The sequence below is a fragment of the Electrophorus electricus genome, chromosome 14, assembly GCF_013358815.1.
Source record: "Electrophorus electricus isolate fEleEle1 chromosome 14, fEleEle1.pri, whole genome shotgun sequence".
Taxonomy (NCBI): Eukaryota; Metazoa; Chordata; class Actinopteri; order Gymnotiformes; family Gymnotidae; genus Electrophorus; species Electrophorus electricus.
Genome location: NC_049548.1, coordinates 22,467,549 through 22,487,473, shown reverse-complemented (window position 1 = coordinate 22,487,473; position 19,925 = coordinate 22,467,549). Strand labels below are relative to the sequence as shown.

General features: G+C 49.4%; 1 protein-coding gene across 1 annotated transcript in view; it reads right to left on the bottom strand.

Annotated features, from left to right (window-relative positions):
• The window catches only part of fmn2b (formin 2b), a 44,920-nt gene that overhangs the window by 22,731 nt on the left and 2,264 nt on the right, over nt 1-19,925 (bottom strand). The window contains exons 2-8 of the mRNA XM_035533205.1: nt 15,994-16,166; nt 13,243-13,393; nt 12,873-12,884; nt 12,027-12,088; nt 8,956-10,052; nt 8,425-8,566; nt 3,563-3,650 (exon numbers count right to left, since the gene is read on the bottom strand). Of these exons, the coding sequence (XP_035389098.1) occupies nt 3,563-3,650; nt 8,425-8,566; nt 8,956-10,052; nt 12,027-12,088; nt 12,873-12,884; nt 13,243-13,393; nt 15,994-16,166 (1,725 nt within the window). The remainder of the gene's footprint in view (nt 1-3,562; nt 3,651-8,424; nt 8,567-8,955; nt 10,053-12,026; nt 12,089-12,872; nt 12,885-13,242; nt 13,394-15,993; nt 16,167-19,925) is intronic.

Genomic DNA, 19,925 nt, shown 5'->3' with positions numbered 1-19,925 from the left:
GGAAAGAGGAAATTATATTCAGTGTAATTTAATTCTCCAGTGTCTGAGGGAGTAGTCGCTCTGTCTCTATTAATCACATAAAATAGTAGTTACATTATAAAAAAAGGTGTTTGTAGTAAACAGAGAAAATTATTGTATATGGAGAGAGCGAGCAAGAGATTCAAAATTGCAGAGTTTCCAGAGAAATGGATCGTTTCGGAGTAGAGGTCCTTCATCAGCTGTGCAAGCAAAGCGATTCTGTGCTGCTAGAAGCTGAAACATGATTTAAACGTCTGATAGCGTGTAACATTCATTCCCAGGGGACCTAAAGTTCAGAGAGTATAGAGCAGTGTACCCCTTCTCAGGTTACCTCACATCGCTGCCATAGCAACAACCACCAATCAATACAGTTTTCAATAGTATTCAATTGCCTTCTTAGCTCTGACGTTACACGGATATTCAACAGAATTCATCAATCCTCTTGGTTTTTCCAATGTACAGCTGATTAGCTCTCTAGAAAGACCTAGTAGATATCTCTGAGGACACGGCAACTGTGATCAAAAAAACAAACAAACTGATCTACATCCTCAGAGCGGTGAACATTTGAAGGCTTCACCACCTCTACATCTATAACTACAGTACTGTGCAATCAGGCCTACATAAACGCGTGTTAGAAAAAAACAGTTATGTGGCGGTCTACCCTTCAGCACTGTTTAAGTGAACAAACGTGTCGCCTTCGGTTTACATCCCTACAGGCGACATGGGAAATGACGAGCTAATGACTTCTTTGCAGGGTAGACTTTGCAGGGCACTGACCAGCAGGGCACTGACCAGCGTCTTTGAGGAGATGGACACGCCTGTGGAGGACTCGCACGTGTGAAACTCCACAAACGGCCTAGCCAGCAGGCCGCAGGGGAGACGCGTTTCTGGGAGCTTTTGGTCGAGACGTTTCAGAATGATGCATTGAAAACTGTTAAATCAGACATTCTAATCAGACATTTGAGCAGTTACAACTGGCCCATGGAGTACAGCTATAAACTAGCCAAGACAATGTTTATTAAGGAGACTAAGTAATGTGCACTGTCCCAGATAATCTGAACAAAGTAAAAGTTTGTTATTTTTAAGGGACGGGACAAAATGTGAATTCTACTCAACATTGGTCTTTCATCAATCTCATTGGGCTTTAAACAATTTTTTTTGGAAAGGTGCTATCCAACATTTTTCCCACAAAACGCACTTAGATAGAAACATAGTTCAGACGAGAAGACAACTTTGTATGGTGACTCCACACGAGTGTCCAGATCAGTTGCAGGACTTCTAAAACCTGGTGACTACATGGTCTCCTAATGCCCCATCTGGTGAACCGTGACGAACTCTCAAGGTGAACGGCAGCACAGTTCAGGGGGTTGTTGGGTCTCAGACAGCCGAGAGAGTTGGGAAAGGAGTTAGAGGAGTCTGTACATGGCAGAGAGGAAACCCACGTCACGCGAGCCTGTCAGATACAGGCCTTCAGAACTGCATGGCATTTTAGGACTAAAACATGATTAATTAACTGGCCGTGTGTGTGTGTGTGTGTGTGTGTGTGTGTGTATTAAGATGAGGAAATAGAACCCCAGTAAAAACCACAAACACTGCACTAACCAAATTACACAGACCTGTACATGCAACCTCAATAAATACTGCATAAACACTACACTAACCAAAAATACCCCGACCTGTACATGTAACCCCAATAAAAGCGACAAAAAATTTTTGCTTGCCGGCATTCAGGGAGGCATGTTCAAGTGAATGCGTGACCATGGCTTTCTGATGGAGTCTCAACAAATAATTAAACCAATGTAAATATACCCCCCGACCATCCCTCTGTGTGTGTGTGTATATAATGATGGCCCAAAATCACTTCTGAAGATTACGATGCATAAAAGGTGCGTCACCTCACGCAGGGACTCAACGATGTCATATCCCCTCGTCCCCAACTGGTTAAGCTCTGGAGAAGACAAACGTTGCAGCCAGTGGGCCACAGACAATCCAAAGAAAGGTTACAGGGAAATGACATCACAGGGGGGGGAAGGTGTTGTAATTGCAGCGTGAAAAACTGGCAACCACAATAATGGGAAAACATCAAAGAGCACACACAGTGAGAGAGAGAGAGAGAGAGAGAGAGAGAGAGAGAGAGAGAGAGAGAGAGATCCTCTGAAATATCAGACTGGATGTCTAACAAAGGACTGGTATGATTACACAGAGCTGAGCCCATATGAAATAAACCAGACCATGTGAGTGAGTTAGGAAACGTATAAACACATTGATTGGATGAAAATTAAAGTACAAATTCTCAGGGCACCAGTTATAAAATATACAACATTTCTTGCTTGGGTGGGTGGGTGTGTGTGTGTACATACATACACATACAAAAGAAACACTGCAGAGATACAGAACACACCAGTAAATGAACTCTCCCAGTTGCCCAGTATCTAAACTCATCTGGTGTGGATGTACTTCAAAGCTGAGTACTTCCTCTCTGTTCTGACCTCCGGGTTTTGATGTGAGGGGCATAAGCGCAAAGCTACAGGAGCAGACCAACACTCCAACTCTGAAGATGGAGGCAATTATTTAGTTAACTGATTAAGCACAAACTCGAGAATGGGACACACTTGTTATTAAATCAAGCTAGAATTACACTTTAACCTCCTAACAGGGATTTTCCTCTAAACCCATCTAGAGTTTTAAGGAAGTTGAGAGGGTGGTCAGAAGAGTGTTTAATGAAGGTGTTGAGACCTGCGATTGAGCCCAGTGAGTACTGCAGTAACACCACACCACACCCCCCCACATCCAGGCGGACCATTGCCATAGCAGCACATGGCACAGATGTGCAATTGCGCAGCATTCGTTTAGTTTTTCTTCATGTTTATTTGGAAAGCATCAAATGCTTCCAAATATTTGCATGAGAGAGAGAGGAGAATGTGTTTCAGGACACAGGCAGTTTCAGCACTAAATGCCACTACTGCTCAGAAGTTTGCTCAACACAAACACAATGTTGGCAAAACGTTTCAAAAGATTTTCACAAGGACCAATAGTGTGACCTCTTTTTTTTTTAATATATTGCAGATATGGTTTATGAGGGTTGGGGGAGTTATTGACAATTTGGGGAAGTGGAGTAGTGTGGTCAGTATTTGCCCTCATCCTTGAAACGAAGAGTGTTAAGTACGATGCAGGAGGGTAAGGTATGTCCAGTGTTAAGTACGATGCAGAGACGAGCCGAGTTCACACTGATGATGGCAGGCGACGGCCCTCACCTACGTTTCTTTTAGACGTTAGAGATTTGGTGTTGTATATGCAAACACTCACAGAAGACTGATCAAGACTGATTTAATAAATAAAATCCAGTGTTCGTCCTGTTTACCATCAAGTTAATTTTGTGTATTGTTTATAGAGTAAACATCACATGCTGCAGAGACATTTATTGCTCAGCAGCCGTAAACTAAGTGGTTTAAGTATTGTGTCTACTGTATGTGGTGTATATCTAGAAGATGGTACTAACGTGTTTGGTGTTGAATATATTTAAGCTTAGTGTTGCATCACTTACCGTGTTGGATGTCCTTCATGTCCAGATGCAGGCTGGACATGAGAATTCCCACAGCCTGAGAACGCTTGTTGTTCAACAGCTTAACCACCTGTCACACACACACACACACACACACACACACACACACACACACACACCCCCCAACAGTGTCAGTTTGGCTGCAACACACAGCATCTGAGCAGTACACGTTACTCCATACATAAAAAGGTCAAGGGTTCATCGCTGCCTCATCTATAGGTGTGAGCAGAATCCATCAGCAAGAGTTACATGTAGCCAGAAGGTTACCAGTTCAAGTCCCACTACTGCCAAGTTTCCATTTGTGGGTTCCTGAACAAGACCCTTAACCCTCAAATACTCAAGTCGTGTTCAGTCATGACTGCAAGTCGCTTTGGATAAAAGTGTCAGCTAGATGGAGCAGATGTAATGAACACGTCACCCTTCTGCAACACACAGCTCGATTCAGGGCCCTTGAAGCTGACGGTAACACACGTAAACAGGTGCTGGACAGATGCCACTGTATTATTTACAGAATGGTGAAAGATTTTGTAACCAAAACATTTTGTGTGAGATTAAAGAAAAGCATAACAAGAGAGAAGAGGTTCATAGTGTTCACATCTAAAACAGTCCATAAAACAGGAAACAAGCCATGTGTGTCTCCTGCACAGAGATCTGTGGTCACATGACAGGCTGCTGGAAATGTGCTGACTGCACTAGGAGAGGATCTCCAAAAACCTAGAGGGAAGATGGGAGATTTATATTTAATACTCAAACCAGCCCATCTGGCACCAACGGTCACGTCACACTCAAATACTAAATGAGACTCGACCACATGATTGGTTGACTGGATAATTAGGTGATTGGATAAGCAGGTGTGCGCGTGTTCCGTATATATTGGCCACTGAACGCCCCCCCATACACGAGAGGTCCTGACCAGACTTGGGCTTCGTCCTCTCATGTCTTTCTGAACCCTGCTCGCTTGCTCTTCCGCGTGCTCCTTCAACTTTGCCCTCATCGTGTCTTTTAGCCAGCTCGCACCGACTCTGTGGTCGTTATGGCCCCTGGAAGAAATGCCAAAATGGTTTGGCGCTCACGGTTTCCCACTCGTAAATCACGAGGATTTGTCGGGTTAAAACGCCAAAGGAAGGAGAGCAAGACAATTACAGCAACTCACTCCAATTAATTTACATTACTCGGTTGTCAAAAAACACAAAAAATAAATGCATAGCAAGAGATTACATTTATGACTTCAAAGCATATCTGCCAAGCCACACCAGAAACATTTCTGCAATCACTTAAATGTTTTTTTTTTTTTTTTAAATAAAGTCAAATAAGCAGTCTAACAGGTTTGAGGGTAAATTAATCGAACTTCTCTCATTGAACTGCGAGGTCTGCACTCCCTCAGAGTTCCACCGGACACTACCTGACCTCGCCTGACCCCTGCTGCTCCCACGGCAACCAATTCCTGCCAATTACAGGGATGTTGAATATTATGACTGACACACAGAGGGGGAGAGATCTCCGAGGAGGGTTCGAAATTAATAGAATCCATTTAGCCATCAGCCAGAGGTGCGCGCGTGCACACACACATTTGATTATATAATTGCACTGGATGGATTTCAGTCTCAGTAGAGAGAGAGAGAGAGAGAGAGAGAGAGAGAGAGAGAGAGAGAGAGAGAGAGAGAGAGAGAGAGAGAGAGAGAGAGAGAGAGAGAGAGAGAGAAGGCAGGCCCAGGTTCCTGTTCTACCGCTGAAACCGTCCGAACAAAGCTCCGTTGTTTAAATTGCATAAGTAGATGTGTCGGCGCGAGACAACAGCCAGGTCAGCACTGGTCACCACTGGACACCCCTCATATGCGAGCACAGCCCAGAGAAGAGTGCAAAACAGTTCTCTCAGACACACACCCCCCCCAATAATCATTCCCACAGTGACACGGAGCTTTACACTTTTACGACCGTCACGGTCACAAAGATCCCGCCCTCCTCTCCGACACTCATTTGCATCCTCGTTAAACACACCTGTTGTGAGCACAACAAACTAGACTTTCACTAAAATCACTAAAATATGTGGCATGTCAAAAATAGACACAGAGGCACAGGTACACATGCCCCCAGCTACCCTCATTTGAATTTAGAAGGTTGCCCTGGATTTGCAACTGCTTGGTTTCAACATGCTGACATGTTCCTCACAAACGCACTACACAGCACATAAACGAGAGAGAAACTGCCAACAGAAAACGTTTCCAAACCGGCGTGACTAAGTGAAGATCTTGCATGCTAGTTTAGTCTTTATTCGTGTGGAACACACTGACGACTTGCTGGACTTTAATGACTCTTAATGGTTTTTTCCCCTTTTTTCCTAGAGCTCATTACGAGTGTCTGCTGCTTGGCGTCCACCGCTGCCAAAACACAACCGCAAGCGTTAAAAGGCACGAGACAGACAGCGAGAGAAAATTATCCAGTCCGGATAACATTCCTGCTATAAGCACAGATTATATAACCTGTTATATGGAGAAGAAAAAACCCTTATATTAACCAAGCTTGCAATGGGCTGATGACGTGTACGAACAAAAAAAAAAAGGCCCTCTGCCAACGCCAGCCAGCATCCCTTGCAATTAGACAAAAGAAAACATTACTTTATCAAAAGCAGTTTCTTTCCTGGGGGGGGCACGAGGGATTCCAATTATTTCAATCAAACCGCTGGCTGAGATAATGTCTTAAACATGGGACTCCAGCACCTTCCGCACTCAACCGCCAGCTGTTCCCGAGGTCAGCCAGTGCACAATTCTCAAATATTTTTATTTGGTGAACGCAAAAAGCCTCGGGCGCCTTGACAAGCTGTACTTCGTTCAAGGAATGCAGGTCTGTTAAATTACCATCTCATTTGACTTCAGTAAACTCTTTAAAAAAAAACAACCTCCAATTTAGAAGTCCACAACAAAGCGATTCGGTTGGAAGAGACGTGAAAAACTCTTCAAATCACACAATGAGATTGCGGAAAGAAAAAGAGAAGAAAGTGTGTGAAAGGCTACATAGAGAAGGAGAGAAGGAGTTTGTCGTTTCCTCTGTGCCGGGAGCACTTGTGGAGTCTCCGCTATGCCGCAGGTGAAGAGAACCTTCCAGGACAAAAAGGAGCCAAGACACTCTCGGGAAGAGGCTCATGACCCAACCACGGATGCATCTGCCCGAACCATGCCGGACGGAAACGGGCCAAACGGCACCTGCCCCGCCGGGCCGTGCGCGGTAAAGCCGGCTAGGCTCCAGCACACGCCGGGACAGCGAGGTCTGAGCCCTCAAACGGCTGTTCGGGAACCTCAGAACGTGTCCACCACCATTAAGGACTCAAACACAGATGTTTGTGTTTGAACAGTGTCAGTACCAGTCAGCTGGCAGACAGACGTTAGGTCTCCTCCACACAGGACGACGCCATTCCGTCAATTCCGATAACCACGGCGGAACGAACTGGCCAGTGCTTACGGCCAATAACAATGGACGTGAGACCACAAAGTGACCAGTGAGAGAGGCGGTCTGAAACGCCATACTTCTGAAACACATTCATACAACAGGTTTACCCGAGAACGGGCCCAGGGGTACAGATGTTCTGAATCAGAGAACTTAAATGTTCAGATATTAGAACAGCACCAACACATGCCTTTTGATTCGCGTTCATTAATACACAACATCGGAGAGCGTCTGACAGACAAGTTCAAGAGCGTTGGGTTGGGTCAGCGCCGGAGTTAGGTCCTCACGCCCCAACTTGAGTGTGGCGGGCGTCGGTGCACCGACCCTCGGGACGGCGGGAAAATTCCCAACCTCCGGAAAGCAACCTGACTGTGTGTGTGGGGAACACCATCTGCTTCCACAAGCCAGACAAAGAATTCCACAGGCACTGTGAGGTCTTTGTAGACCACACGGGAATCTGGGGGTTTGGAAGGCCGCTGGGAATACCGGACCTGCACCCCGAAGGCCAAGCAAAAGACTCCGCATATATGAATACATTTACATAATTAAAGGATATTGTTTCTAATTGCATTCATGCATTCTGTAACGCGAGTCCCAAGGCCTACCGGAGCGAGGGTACGGTACTGATCCGGGTGGGGGGGGGGTTAAAGGCTTCCGAGACAGAACTCGGCGTGCCCGGTAACGGGAGAGCGACGCTGGCCAGCCAAGCTGATGATATGCGCATATTTATGCCGCATGTTCATGCTGGCTCCAGGCACAACGCAGCGGTAGAGGTGCACTGTGTCAGGTGCACCCACACAAACGACCTCCACCTTTTATCAGGAACTGATGTCCGTTTATTTACTCATTAGAATTTCCTATTTTGGGGGGTTTGTAGACGGGATTGCGTCCAAAACAGACGTCCGCGGAGATCCAGGTGCATTATCTGCGCGGATCTGTGTTGACGGACTTTATCATGTTCTCGCTTGAGGGGCTGTGGTGGAATATTACTTCATAAACAGATGGACTGGGGGATGCAGACATGCTCAGTCCAAAAGGGTTGAAATGTGGCTCATTACTTTATTATTAAATGGCCAAAGGGCCAGTACATGGAATCTGTTAAGACTAAGAGTGACGGACAGCTGAGTGTTTACAGCAAACGCACAGTCATGACACACCAGATTTACTGCATTTACTTAAGACAGAAACACAGGGGAAATATATACCCCCATGCAAATATATACCTCCCCCCAGGCTACAATGTCACTGATGCACACAGAGATTTTTCAGTGCATGTACCCAGAAATCAGCTCTCATGAGCTCCCTATCACGAGAACGTCCCAACATATACACAACCGGCATAGAGTAACCTTTACATGCCATGTAGGGGTCCACACAAAGCTATGCCCCCTTCCCTAACTCACCTGCTTGGTTTTGGATTTGGTGATGGTGTCAGAGAGAGGTTTCTTCTTCTCCTTCACTGCCGTTTTGGAGAAGAGCTCCACAAACTCCTCAAAGTCCACGGTGGGCTCCTCGATCTTCTCCCAAAACAGAGGGCTTGCGTCTCTGACGAAGACAAAACGATATACAAACTCAACCACCATTACAGAGGCACTGATAACTGTACGGTTCGCTGGTTAATGGCAACAACTCCACTAGTAAGCAAAACTTTTCATCTCTGCCCCCCCCCCCCACACAACCACCTCCAGACTTCATGTAAACCTCCAGCTCCTCTACAAATCAGATGGCGTAGCTCATCGTTGCCTGGTGACATGACACCTAAAAGGTCTTCCGATATAATTATTGCTCCAGCCACAGCTCACGTCATTACCCACACCCACCTCCACCCACAGCAGACGTCGTCATTACCCACAACAGAACCACACACACAGCAAACATCATTACCCACAACAGAACCATCTAAAGCAAGGCATGATGGGTAACTGCTGGGTTACTTTTTGGCGTGGAGCTGAATCCGAGTCCAGTAGAGAGGCTTCATGGGCCTTGGAGGTTCCACAACCCCCTTGCGGGGTACTTTCTCCTGGGCTGCAGCCAGCGCGTACAGTCCGAGGGGCAGGGGAGGGGGTAGAGAGCCGTGTCCGAAGGAAGGAGTGGGGCAACTGGCCCCCGCAGGGAGAAAATGTGGCAAAGAGCCAGCCAGGCCTGGTGGAGGTGGAGGTCTGTCACCAGGGAGAGGTGGGGGTGGAGGGGGTGGAACAGCGCCTGGTAAGGGTGGAGGTGGAGGAATAGAGGATCCAGGCAGAGGCGGGGGCGGAGGCAGTCCAGGCAGAGGCGGGGCCGGAGGCAGTCCAGGCAGAGGCGGTGCAGGGGGCGGGGCCGGAGGCAGTCCAGGCAGGGGCGGTGCAGGGGGCGGGGCCGGAGGCAGTCCAGGCAGAGGCGGGGCCGGAGGCAGTCCAGGCAGGGGCGGGGCCGGAGGCAGTCCAGGCAGGGGCGGGGCCGGAGGCAGTCCAGGCAGGGGCGGGGCCGGAGGCAGTCCAGGCAGGGGCGGTGCAGGGGGCGGGGCCGGAGGCAGTCCAGGCAGAGGCGGTGCAGGGGGCGGGGCCGGAGGCAGTCCAGGCAGAGGCGGTGCAGGGGGCAGGGCCGGAGGCAGTCCAGGCAGAGGCGGTGCAGGGGGCGGGGCCGGAGGCAGTCCAGGCAGAGGCGGGGGGAGGGGTAAAGGCAGCTTTTGCTGCTGCTGGCATGTGCACACAAACTGTCCCGTTGCTGGAGAAGCAGTTACCAGCAGCTCAGGGACGGAGCCCTCAGGCCTGCCCTGCCGCACCTCACTGAGCCTGGGCCAGTCTGGAGAAGGCACTTTAAACCTGACGCTCTCGTCCACGGGGGAGGTCTGCACAGACTTGGCCTCCAGCGGCAGCAGGGCGGTGGCCTCCGTCTGGAGGTCCTCGTGGCTGCCGCACTCCTGGTCCAGCAGAGGGTGCTGTTTCTCCAGCTCGGCGATCTTACTGCGAAGGTCCTCGATCGTCTGCTCCAACTGCTGGATAACAGTCACGTGTTCCTGTTTTAGCCGCACGGTCCTCAACATGGACTCCTCCTGTGGGAGAAGGGGAGAGAGAGAGCACGTGTGTGTGTGCGGGAGAGAGAGGCGGAACACTACGATTAGGATTACCTGCTGGGCTACAGATGCGCGCGCACACACACGACTGTTTCATGAGAACTGAACACAGCAGCTTCAACACAGACGCAGACGTCTGAGTGACGTGCTTTAGTAAATCCATCACACCATTTCTACTCCATGGCAGTAAGAGAGCGAGTTAATCTGGAGAGAGACTCGGGTGTTCAGTTAACCAAGCCAAGGTAAAATCACAACCACGTATGCACTGTTCAACACAACAAGGAGTGATGAAGTGCCTGCGCTTGGGCCTGTATGGTTGGGTGAGAGCCAACCGTTAGCCATGCTGCTGTGGACCTGGGGCAGAGGATAGTATCTCTCTCTCACACACACACACACACACACACACACACACACACACACACACACACACACAGAGAGAGAGCGAGGACCTTGCAGATCTAACAGACCCTTAGTCCAACTGACCTCACACAAGCCAACAGTAAAAGGCAAATCTTGGCCAGGACAGAACAACCTCAAAAAAGGACTCAACCCAAGAGACCAGAAACTAACACTACGATGTTGGTGCACCAGCATAGCACGAGCTCCAACCCACCCTCATTTGCCCTTAGCAGAGAAAGACCTAGAACACGAGCGGATCAGTAAATACTTAACGTGCCACAACTGCCCGCGAAGAGCCTGTGAATGTATGCACCGTATACCCAACCACAGCCCTGGGCAAGCAACGACCTTTAGCACCACGACTACGCTCCATTACAGCAGTTAGCATGCCCTCACACTCACCCCACCTCCTCCCCGCGGGGGCATCTGGGACGGCCACTCGACTCCTTCGCCAGCTCCTGCAGAGAGGCGATGGGGGGCCGTACAGTGGTGAGCAGAACCTACCCAGGAGGCAGAGCGATTTGATCTGTTTGTCCAGCAAACACTCCTATCTAGCTTGTGTTTGTGTTAGTTTAATGGGGGGTAATTTGGTAGGGTCAGTGTGGAAATGTACATTGTCTGAAAGAAAGTATGCAGGGGAACCAAACGCGGGGGAGGGTACAGTAAAGGCAGGTAAGGACCAAGCATCCCTGCCACAGCTACTGACTGGCTCTGCTGATCAGGTACCACGTGGCCAGCGTTTAGGACTGCCCAAGACACTTACTTTCTCAAGAAAGCACAGCAGCAAGTTGGTCCATAATTAGCGGCCTCGACAGGGCAGAGCGGCTGACGGACCCGAGAGCGCCCCTTCGGAAGTAAGGTGGATTCGTTCAGTCGGCTCTTCACCTCCTTTGTGAAGCCCATCACACTTCCCTCATGGCCTCGCCAAACGGAGAACTGAGTGGAACGTCGGCATAAAACTTAAGGGCTTGTTTAAAGAGGCACGCAGGCAAAATGATGCAGCCACAGACGATGCTCCATGCACATTTACACCAATTCTGCCCTCTACTGGTTCACTGAGGAAAGTGCAGTGTCAATTAAGTTCCTCCCAGATACCAAAAGGATTCAAGTTACTACACATTTTGTTATTCAAATCACATAAAGGGAAACACACACACACACCACTAAATTTTATAAAGTAAAACAATTATTCTGGGCCTCTAAATATCAGTTCTAGTTAAGTGAGGTCCCAGGTTCCTTTATTCAGGAGACAAGTATAAGAGCAAAGTCACCAAGCAGTTCAAAATAACATTTTCCCCTGCTGAGTTTTTGGGCCGTTACTGATATAAAAAATACAGCAATAAAAACACCACTTGGCAGGCAAGACACCAAACTGTGCCACAGAGTCTCCCCACAACCCTGCAGCCTCTCGTGTGGAAACGCCGGGCTGAGCGGTGCGTTCAGAGGGAGCCGTGACCTGCCTTCACCTGAGTTCACAGCGCATGAGCCAACATGCGTTCAGCTTTGAGGAAAAAAGGTTCCATGTGGGAGGTTTTTAAGTTAATGAAGTTATACCTGAAGGTCTTTGATCTCTTCTTCTTGTTTCTTCTTCAGCCCTACGACAACAGCCTGGTGCTCTGTAACACACACACACACACACACACACACACACACACACTACTTACAGTGTGAGGACAGTAGAACTGCTGAACACTGCAAAGAAGTGCACACAAATACACACGAACACTGCAGCGCCAAACTAGAACTGGTCGATGTGGCCTAAAGATCCTACTTTATCACAATATACAAAATTTATAGTTGACCAAAAAAAAAAAAAAAAAAAAGGTGTTATGGCTTTATCGTTGCTGTTATAACCAATCTGGTAGATGAGAAAAAATATATTTGGACTGCTGGGAGCTCAAGAGAATGAGAACTTGCTGGCCCACCAAAAACCAGAACTGTTTAGGAGCCACATTGTGCAGTGTGTTGGCAAACTGAAGATGGTGGCCGAGACATTGTGGAGGAAGTGGTTGATACGAGCTTCACAAACGGACGGAGATGGAATGTGTGACACTGGTGTTTCTTGTAGGAAGCACACAAATACAGAGAGGGAGAGCGAGACGACTACAAAAAGTTAAAGTGTATTACATCTGGCTATGCAAAACATGGGCATAACCATCTCAGCACTGCTGTAAGAACCTGTAAATCTGATTACGCAGTGCTCGAGTACTCCCTGGGAGCACACGCACAAAAATATTTAAATCTTTTAAAAAAAAACACAAAAGTTCTTCTCAAATGTGTTTTCTGGCCAATTTCTCATTTAGGCCCAAAGAAGCAAGAAAATGAAAACGACTACACCTGCCCTCTGAGTAAAATGATAAAGACGAGCATGAAAAAAGCCAAACAAGATTCATTACTCACCCTCATCACCTTCTATGGGCATAAATGCAAAGCAAGGGAGAAACATTCAGTGTAAAATTCCAGAGTAGCAAACTTCAACCCCCCTCCCGCGAATCCTACCCCTGCCCACGCCCCAGACTCCGGGACCGGAACTCTCGGTGCTCCGACTCCACCTGCTCTTGGCGGATTCAGGAGTGTGAGCCATGTTTGGACTTCGCATTGTTATTTTTTGTTTGACCACTCGGGGACACTTGAGCAAGGAAAGGAACGTCACTACAGTCCGAATAACGGATCAGCACTCCTCACACGAGAGTAAACGCGCGCACTCCTGGGGCTTTTGGGGACAAAGCTGTGTGTGTGTGTGTGTGTGCGCGCGCTTACACACACATACCAGCTTCGGTGTACTTGAGTGTAGGTATCTCTTCGGTTCCCACTCTGCTCTGTGGCCACAGGGATGAAACGTGACCTGCTAAACGCCCCTCAAAGGGTTCCAGTGACAAAGGTGGTTGACTCACTGGGGCCCATGTGTACAACTGGTCTTGCTAGAGAGAGAGAGAGAGAGAGAGAGAGAGAGAGAGAGAGATATTAGAGAAAAACTGCAGACGTGTATTGTGAATAAAGTGCATTGATTTCATAACTAAATGTCTGATGGACTACTGTGACTCCTGTCAACACAAAGCAGACACCAACAGATCCACGGGTCACAGGTCAGGGGTCATCTCTAGGGAGCAGCAGTATCTACGCACTCATGTGGGCTGGGGCCAGTATTGCCAACGGCCAAAACCATGATTTTCACATTTTGCTTCAGCTCCCAGAAGCTAAGAAGTGTCCACAAAAAACATACTCGGTGTGTAAACAAAAAACAAACAACAGAGCCACAGCTGTAGTCCTGATCGTCTAGCCAACCAAAACGAGGAGCCATACGGCTGCAGTCCAGACTGTGCTGGCTGGCGTGATGCAGCTCAGCAGTATCAGTGCTAGCCTGAGCTTTGCATGAGCCTGGGGAGCAAGACCTTCAACCCTTAAACTGGTGTCTGTGACCAGTGAGCCGTTTATCACCTCTGAGATATGAGAAGGATGTAACCGGGTGTGTACGCATGCGCGGGCGTGTCATGAAGCCAATTTAGTGATGATCACGTTAAAGCACCAATCGCCACAGTGACCTTACGGTAACTACAGAATATTCACATACACCAGGCAAGTGCATATTTGAGCAGCCAATAGGAAGCCAAGCGTTAGACGCACGAGTGCGCAACACGTTTTACACACGATGGACCACATGAATTGACAGGTACACGCAACAACGTGAGAGCATGTGGACAGGGCTTACACACACACCACAAACACTATCAGAGGACTCAGCGTCAATGCTGAGGGCCGGTCACCATGGAAATCTCCAAAATAATCAAAAGAAATCTTCTTGTTTTATTTTTCAAGAAGTCAGACACCAGGCAGTGGAGATCAGACAAAGAGCACGCACGCACATCCCCACCAGCCGGTCGTGCCGACCTGCAGGTGTTCAAACAGGCTGCATCTCCTGCGGACGGCCTGTTTGAGCTTAAGGCAGGCCAGATCCAGACGGCCCTCACGTTCCTCACCACGCTCCAGCCTGGAAATAGTCAGCAACTCCTGCACAAAGTCGGGAAGCCGAGCCAGCAGGTTCTCGGCCGGAACAGGAGGTCCCGTGGGAGGTCGGGACGTGGGGTCCATGCTGTTAGTCACCAGCGGAGGAGCAGGCGATAGACATGCAGTTACAGCGTCTCCACAGAAGGTGGCAGCGACGAGCTGCTACGACATCAACATGCAAATGAACATTTGCCCCCAAGCAGATGCAGCGGTGTAGTTTGCTTATTCATTCTCTCCCTCGCTCACACACAGACCGGACCAGACTCAGTCACTCAGAGATACAGGAAACTCTCTTGAAAAAATGAACAGACTTCTGACAAAACAAGGTACAGGCACAAGGCTGTTACACAGGCAGGCAGACAAGACACCCACAGGAGGGTGCATGACAAACAAAATATTTTAACAAAAGGAGCTCACACACACACACACACACACACACACACACACACACACACACACAGCTTGCTGTCCTGTTCAGCCGGGTTGAGAGCAGGTTGGCACAAGAGCAGAAGAGAAACCGCAATGTCAAACATTTCACCCTGATCCATGACTCCACATCAGGAAAGATGCTTTTCCTTCAAGCTACGAGCCCTCCTGCGTTCTGCGTCTCTCCGTGGAGAGGCAAGGACCAGAGCCGCCGCGCTCCGGCTTCCTCGCATCCAGGACTTGCCAGGTATTGCGCTTGAAGCCTTTACGATCGATGCATCTGCGTGCACGTCGGCTGGGCCGCGGGGCGCCGCGTCCTGTAGAGGCCGTTAGCCACATACTCGAGCCACCATGCCGAACACTTCAGTCCCCGCCGATGGAGAGGGGGTGAGCACGTCGACACGTCGGAGATCAGGCTGCTCCGGGGAGCGTGAGGGGAGGGGAGGGGAGGAGGAGAAGGATTGGAACGATGCCGGACCGCCCCAGGACGAGCGCTCCGACTGGCAGGGATCCGACAGCACGGATGCAGTTTGGCTTAGGAGTCACTTCCAGGTGGTGACATACTGAGGTAAATAAGGAACATGTGCTGAATGGGTGTGTAAGCACACACACACGCGTGTGTGGGCCAGACTGCAGCAGTGACATTGCAGCTTCTCTCTCTCACACACACACACACACACACACACCTCTCTTGCTCGCTCTCCCTCACAAACACACAAATATGGCATGAGGTGCCACGATTGAGTTGTGCTCAGACACGGAGCGAGTGTGTGTAGTGAGCGCTGACATTAGGCTCACCCCCCCAAACAGCTGGATTCGTTCTGCTGGAGAACGTTCCAGACCACCAGATATTCAACACAGCAAAACCATCAGTGCAGCTAGGCAAATCCTAAATTCCAGTTTTATTTGGTGTGTGTGTGTGTGTGTGTTACATGACTCTTCAATATGACAGACTAACTGAGTATTATCCAAATCATACACAAGCAACACACCATGAGGCATTTCTAACAAGTCAATACTGCAGCGCCAGACGCCTTTAGCAGCTGTACCACACGCACAGTGCGGTGGTTCCAGAGGACGGGGCACTCACGCTGAACTGCTGGCTCACGTGTGTTGTGCTGCCGCCCTGGTGTCGCTCCCCGAAACACTCGCTGAAGGGGAGGAGGAGCCCCGAGGCCAGAATCCGAGAACAGAGCTGCTCCGCCTCCTCCACTGACTCTGCTCTCTCCTGCTGCTGGGAGAACTTCTCCAGCAGAGTGCGGCCTGCGAAAAAGCGAGCTCGAGTTTAAAAAGCATGTTATTTACTCACCAAAACCAGACTCATCATGGCAGGGGGAAAATATTAAACATTTAGTACTTATATCTGTAATAGATAGTACTGGTTAATATTCATATTATTGACAGTGATCAATTCATGACAACCCTAACCGTGAATCATCACCTCACACAACACTTGGATCTCCACATCATTTTCAAAGCCACATTTACTATGAAGGTCTTGGCAGAAACCAAAAACCAGCCATTACACACATCTCCATTAAGCTCGTCATCTCGCCACATCTACACCCTGACCAGCAAACCCCGTTCCCCGAGACCTCTGCACGGTGCAGGAGTGTGTGGGAAGGGACGCTCTGTACAGGATCCGTGAAGGTGGCGATGTCTCAGAGACTCTCCATCCAACGCCACACCTCGTCTCCGGGCCGGCTTGGAGGCGCGCCGACGCAGGAGGCCCTCTCCCAGGGAGGGGGAGGACAGAACTGGGCCCTTCACTTGTACTCGGGGCCACAGACACGTATGGTCACACAGTTCTTGACGACAGACACGGATCTGTCCACCAATGAGTGCGCATACGAGTCAGCGACAACGCAGCTGCTGGAAAAGACACTTAAGATAGAGAAGAAGAAAAGAATTGGGAGCTTCTCTCCTTACTAGAAGCTCAGCTCAACCACGGAAGATGGGCCAACGGTAAACAAACGCTACGAATAACTATGGATGTTCTTGCTAAGAAAGCACACAGTGTGCAGGTCAGCAGCAGGTTCCCAGTGTGACGTACAGCTCGGACAGTTCACTACCTGCCGCTCCAGCGGGAGAGCTGATCAGCGTCTAAACATCTGCTAACTGCACGTATGGAGCAGAGCAGCACGCCAGGGGCTCGGGCCAAGCACACGCTCATGCTTCAACACCACACACACGGAGTCAAACAAGCAACGCCCCAGCCCAACACCCGCCCACGTGTACCATGAAACTGAAAGCCAGGTGAACTGGTGTGAACTTAAACCAAAAGTGTATGGAACCTCCGAGTTGATTGATGGGAATTTGTCCGAGAACACGGGGTCAGTTTGGTCTAGAGAAAAACTCCCTTACAACATCTCCCAATACTGGCCGCAATCCCCCGAATACATCACACGGTCCCAAAGAGTTAATGCCCAACAACGGCTTGGGTCTCTCTCCCCTTCTCACACATGGACAGCAAGGCCTATAAACCATGAAAATCACAATAAAACGGGAAAATCAACATGAATTTCAACAAATGTGGAACATTTTGTTAAAATGAGGTGCAGGGTGATGAAGGTTTTGGCTTCTCCGTCAATGAGTCATACTGCTGATGACTGGTCTCCCTCCCTCCCCCCCCCCCCCCCCCCCCCCCCGCCCCCAACTCTCCGATGATGGGCAATTCTCTCCTTCTAATCAACAGCCCAGTTTCTTTGATTCAAACTCATTTCCACTGAGATGGGTGGAGGAGCAGTGCCACTCAGGCTCCAAAATAAGCTCTGCACTGACATCACACATCCACTCCTAATAAAGGCAATTCCCTGTTGCTTACAAATAAACCCTCGAGAACGGAGTCGGTCCGTGAACACGCGCAGCAAACCCTCGAGAACGGAGTCGGTCCGTGAACACGCGCAGCAAACCCTCGAGAACGGAGTCGGTCCGTGAACACGCGCAGCAAACCCTCGAGAACGGAGCCGGTCCGTGAACACGCGCACCAAACCCTCGAGAATGGAGCCGGTCCGTGAACACGCGCACTAACCCTTCAGAACCGACCTGGTTCCTGTCCCAGAACGGACTCCATCTCTTCTGCTAATGAATGAATAACGGATGAGAAGATTCAAACCACCAGTGCTGAGTTTATCCCTCCTGGACTCCCCTTGTGGCAGCTTGCGTCTACTTGTGTACTTTTCACAGCGCGGGTTACGGCAACTTTCTTAATATCACACTAGTGACCGTGGCCCTATCATAATCATGTCAGTTTGGTTGTGCGCCGGGGGAGTTGAGTTTTATGAGTGTGAGGGGTGCAGCCAAGCAAAACACCAGCCACACACACCTGCAGAAAGGGTTTCCACTTCAATACTTAAGACATCACTGCTACTGAAACACTGCATACATTTCTTATTTATCACCCAGGTCCAAAATCATTGTACGTGAAAATACCCAAATCAGACACAGCTAAAATGCTCACTAGGGACCGTGTGACGGATCACGAATGAAGCCAGTCCTCAGCGAGACTGGTGAGAGGTGCATCATGGGAAACGTAGTTCTATTAAAAAGCCGCTATGCAAGCGCCTCTCCACGCCGTGTTAACAGCGCGAGGCGGTTTCCTTCCACCTCTTCACCGAGTCTATATTTAGAAGGCCAGCAGCTGCAGCGTTGCAGTCTGCTAAACTGCCCCCAGAGTAACAGCTAGAACGCAGGCAAGCGGCAGGCCTCACGCCAGGGTCTGAAAGCAGGGGATGCCGTGAGATTTGGGCACTCGAGGTCACACCTTTACCCAGCCTGCAAGATTTTACCTTCATCTGTATTCACATACTGGGAACAGCTTTGAGAAGAAGAAACGCAGCACGCAAAATCACATTTCTAGATTGTAGATTAGTGTCCCTGTGGTTGAGTCGCGTTTAACGCTGTAGTTCTAGGTTAGTGCTGCATTTTACTCTAGATTGGTGTGTTTATTTCTAGACTACTGTGGTGTGTTCGAATAGTGCTCTGTGGGCGTTTTGATGAATTATCCAAAACGGTAGATAAACATTCAACCGTGTCATAGCGATTGCATGATATAATTTCATATATTGCAAAGCACATTACAAGTGTGATGTGGGGGGGGTGTAACAGTGACAGAGCACAAGAAGGAGGAAGAAGAGAGAGAGAGGGAGGGAGAGAGAGAGAGGGAGGGAGAGAGAGAGAGGGAGGGAGGGAGAGAGGGTGATTACTAGGAGCCTTCAGCTGCGTTAATGATAGTTGCGCAACCCTACACACACACACACACGCGCATCTGCTCTCAGCATTACAGAGATGAAGATCCATCATCATCATCATTATTATCAGACACATGAGCAGCAGCGGCGAGCTTGTAACACGTTCCTAGCACACGCTTCCCTCCCCGAGACGCAGGTTCCGCATCACGGCTGCTGGCAATGCTTGCACCTCACGTCAGCTCGAGGCACTGCTGAAAGGAATAAAACCCCTCCCCCACACATGTGGGTGGGGTGTGTGTGTGTGTGTGTGTGTGTGTGTGTGTGTGTGTGTGTGTGTGTGTGTGAGACAAAGAGGGAGGGAGGGAGAGAGAATGAAAGAAGCAGACACAGACAAACGGGACAGGCCAGATGGAGATGCCAAAAGCAGGCACACGCTGGAGCTTCACGCCGATAAATTAACTCCCACCAGCACTGAATGACCAGAATAGATATGCAGACAAAAATAAAGCCACTTTCCTGCTGTTCTCTGTAAATTTCAAAGCGAGAGCCACATTCTATCCGACAGCAGGCCGACAGCTAAAGCCCCTGGTGCGCGTGTTCAAACGCGTACATCCCGGGTGCTGTATGGTCAGAGCCAACACACGAGCACCATTAGAGAGAGACGTCTGCGCATGGGAAGACGCAAACATGACCACATGTGCACTTCTGTGGGCGTGCGAGAGGGAGACAAGCAAGATTGTGCACGCGTGTGTGTGTGTGTGTGTGTGTGTGTGTGTGTGTGTGTGCCCCTGCTGTAAAGAATGGTCTGTTAACAGCCTGAAACATCCCCCCA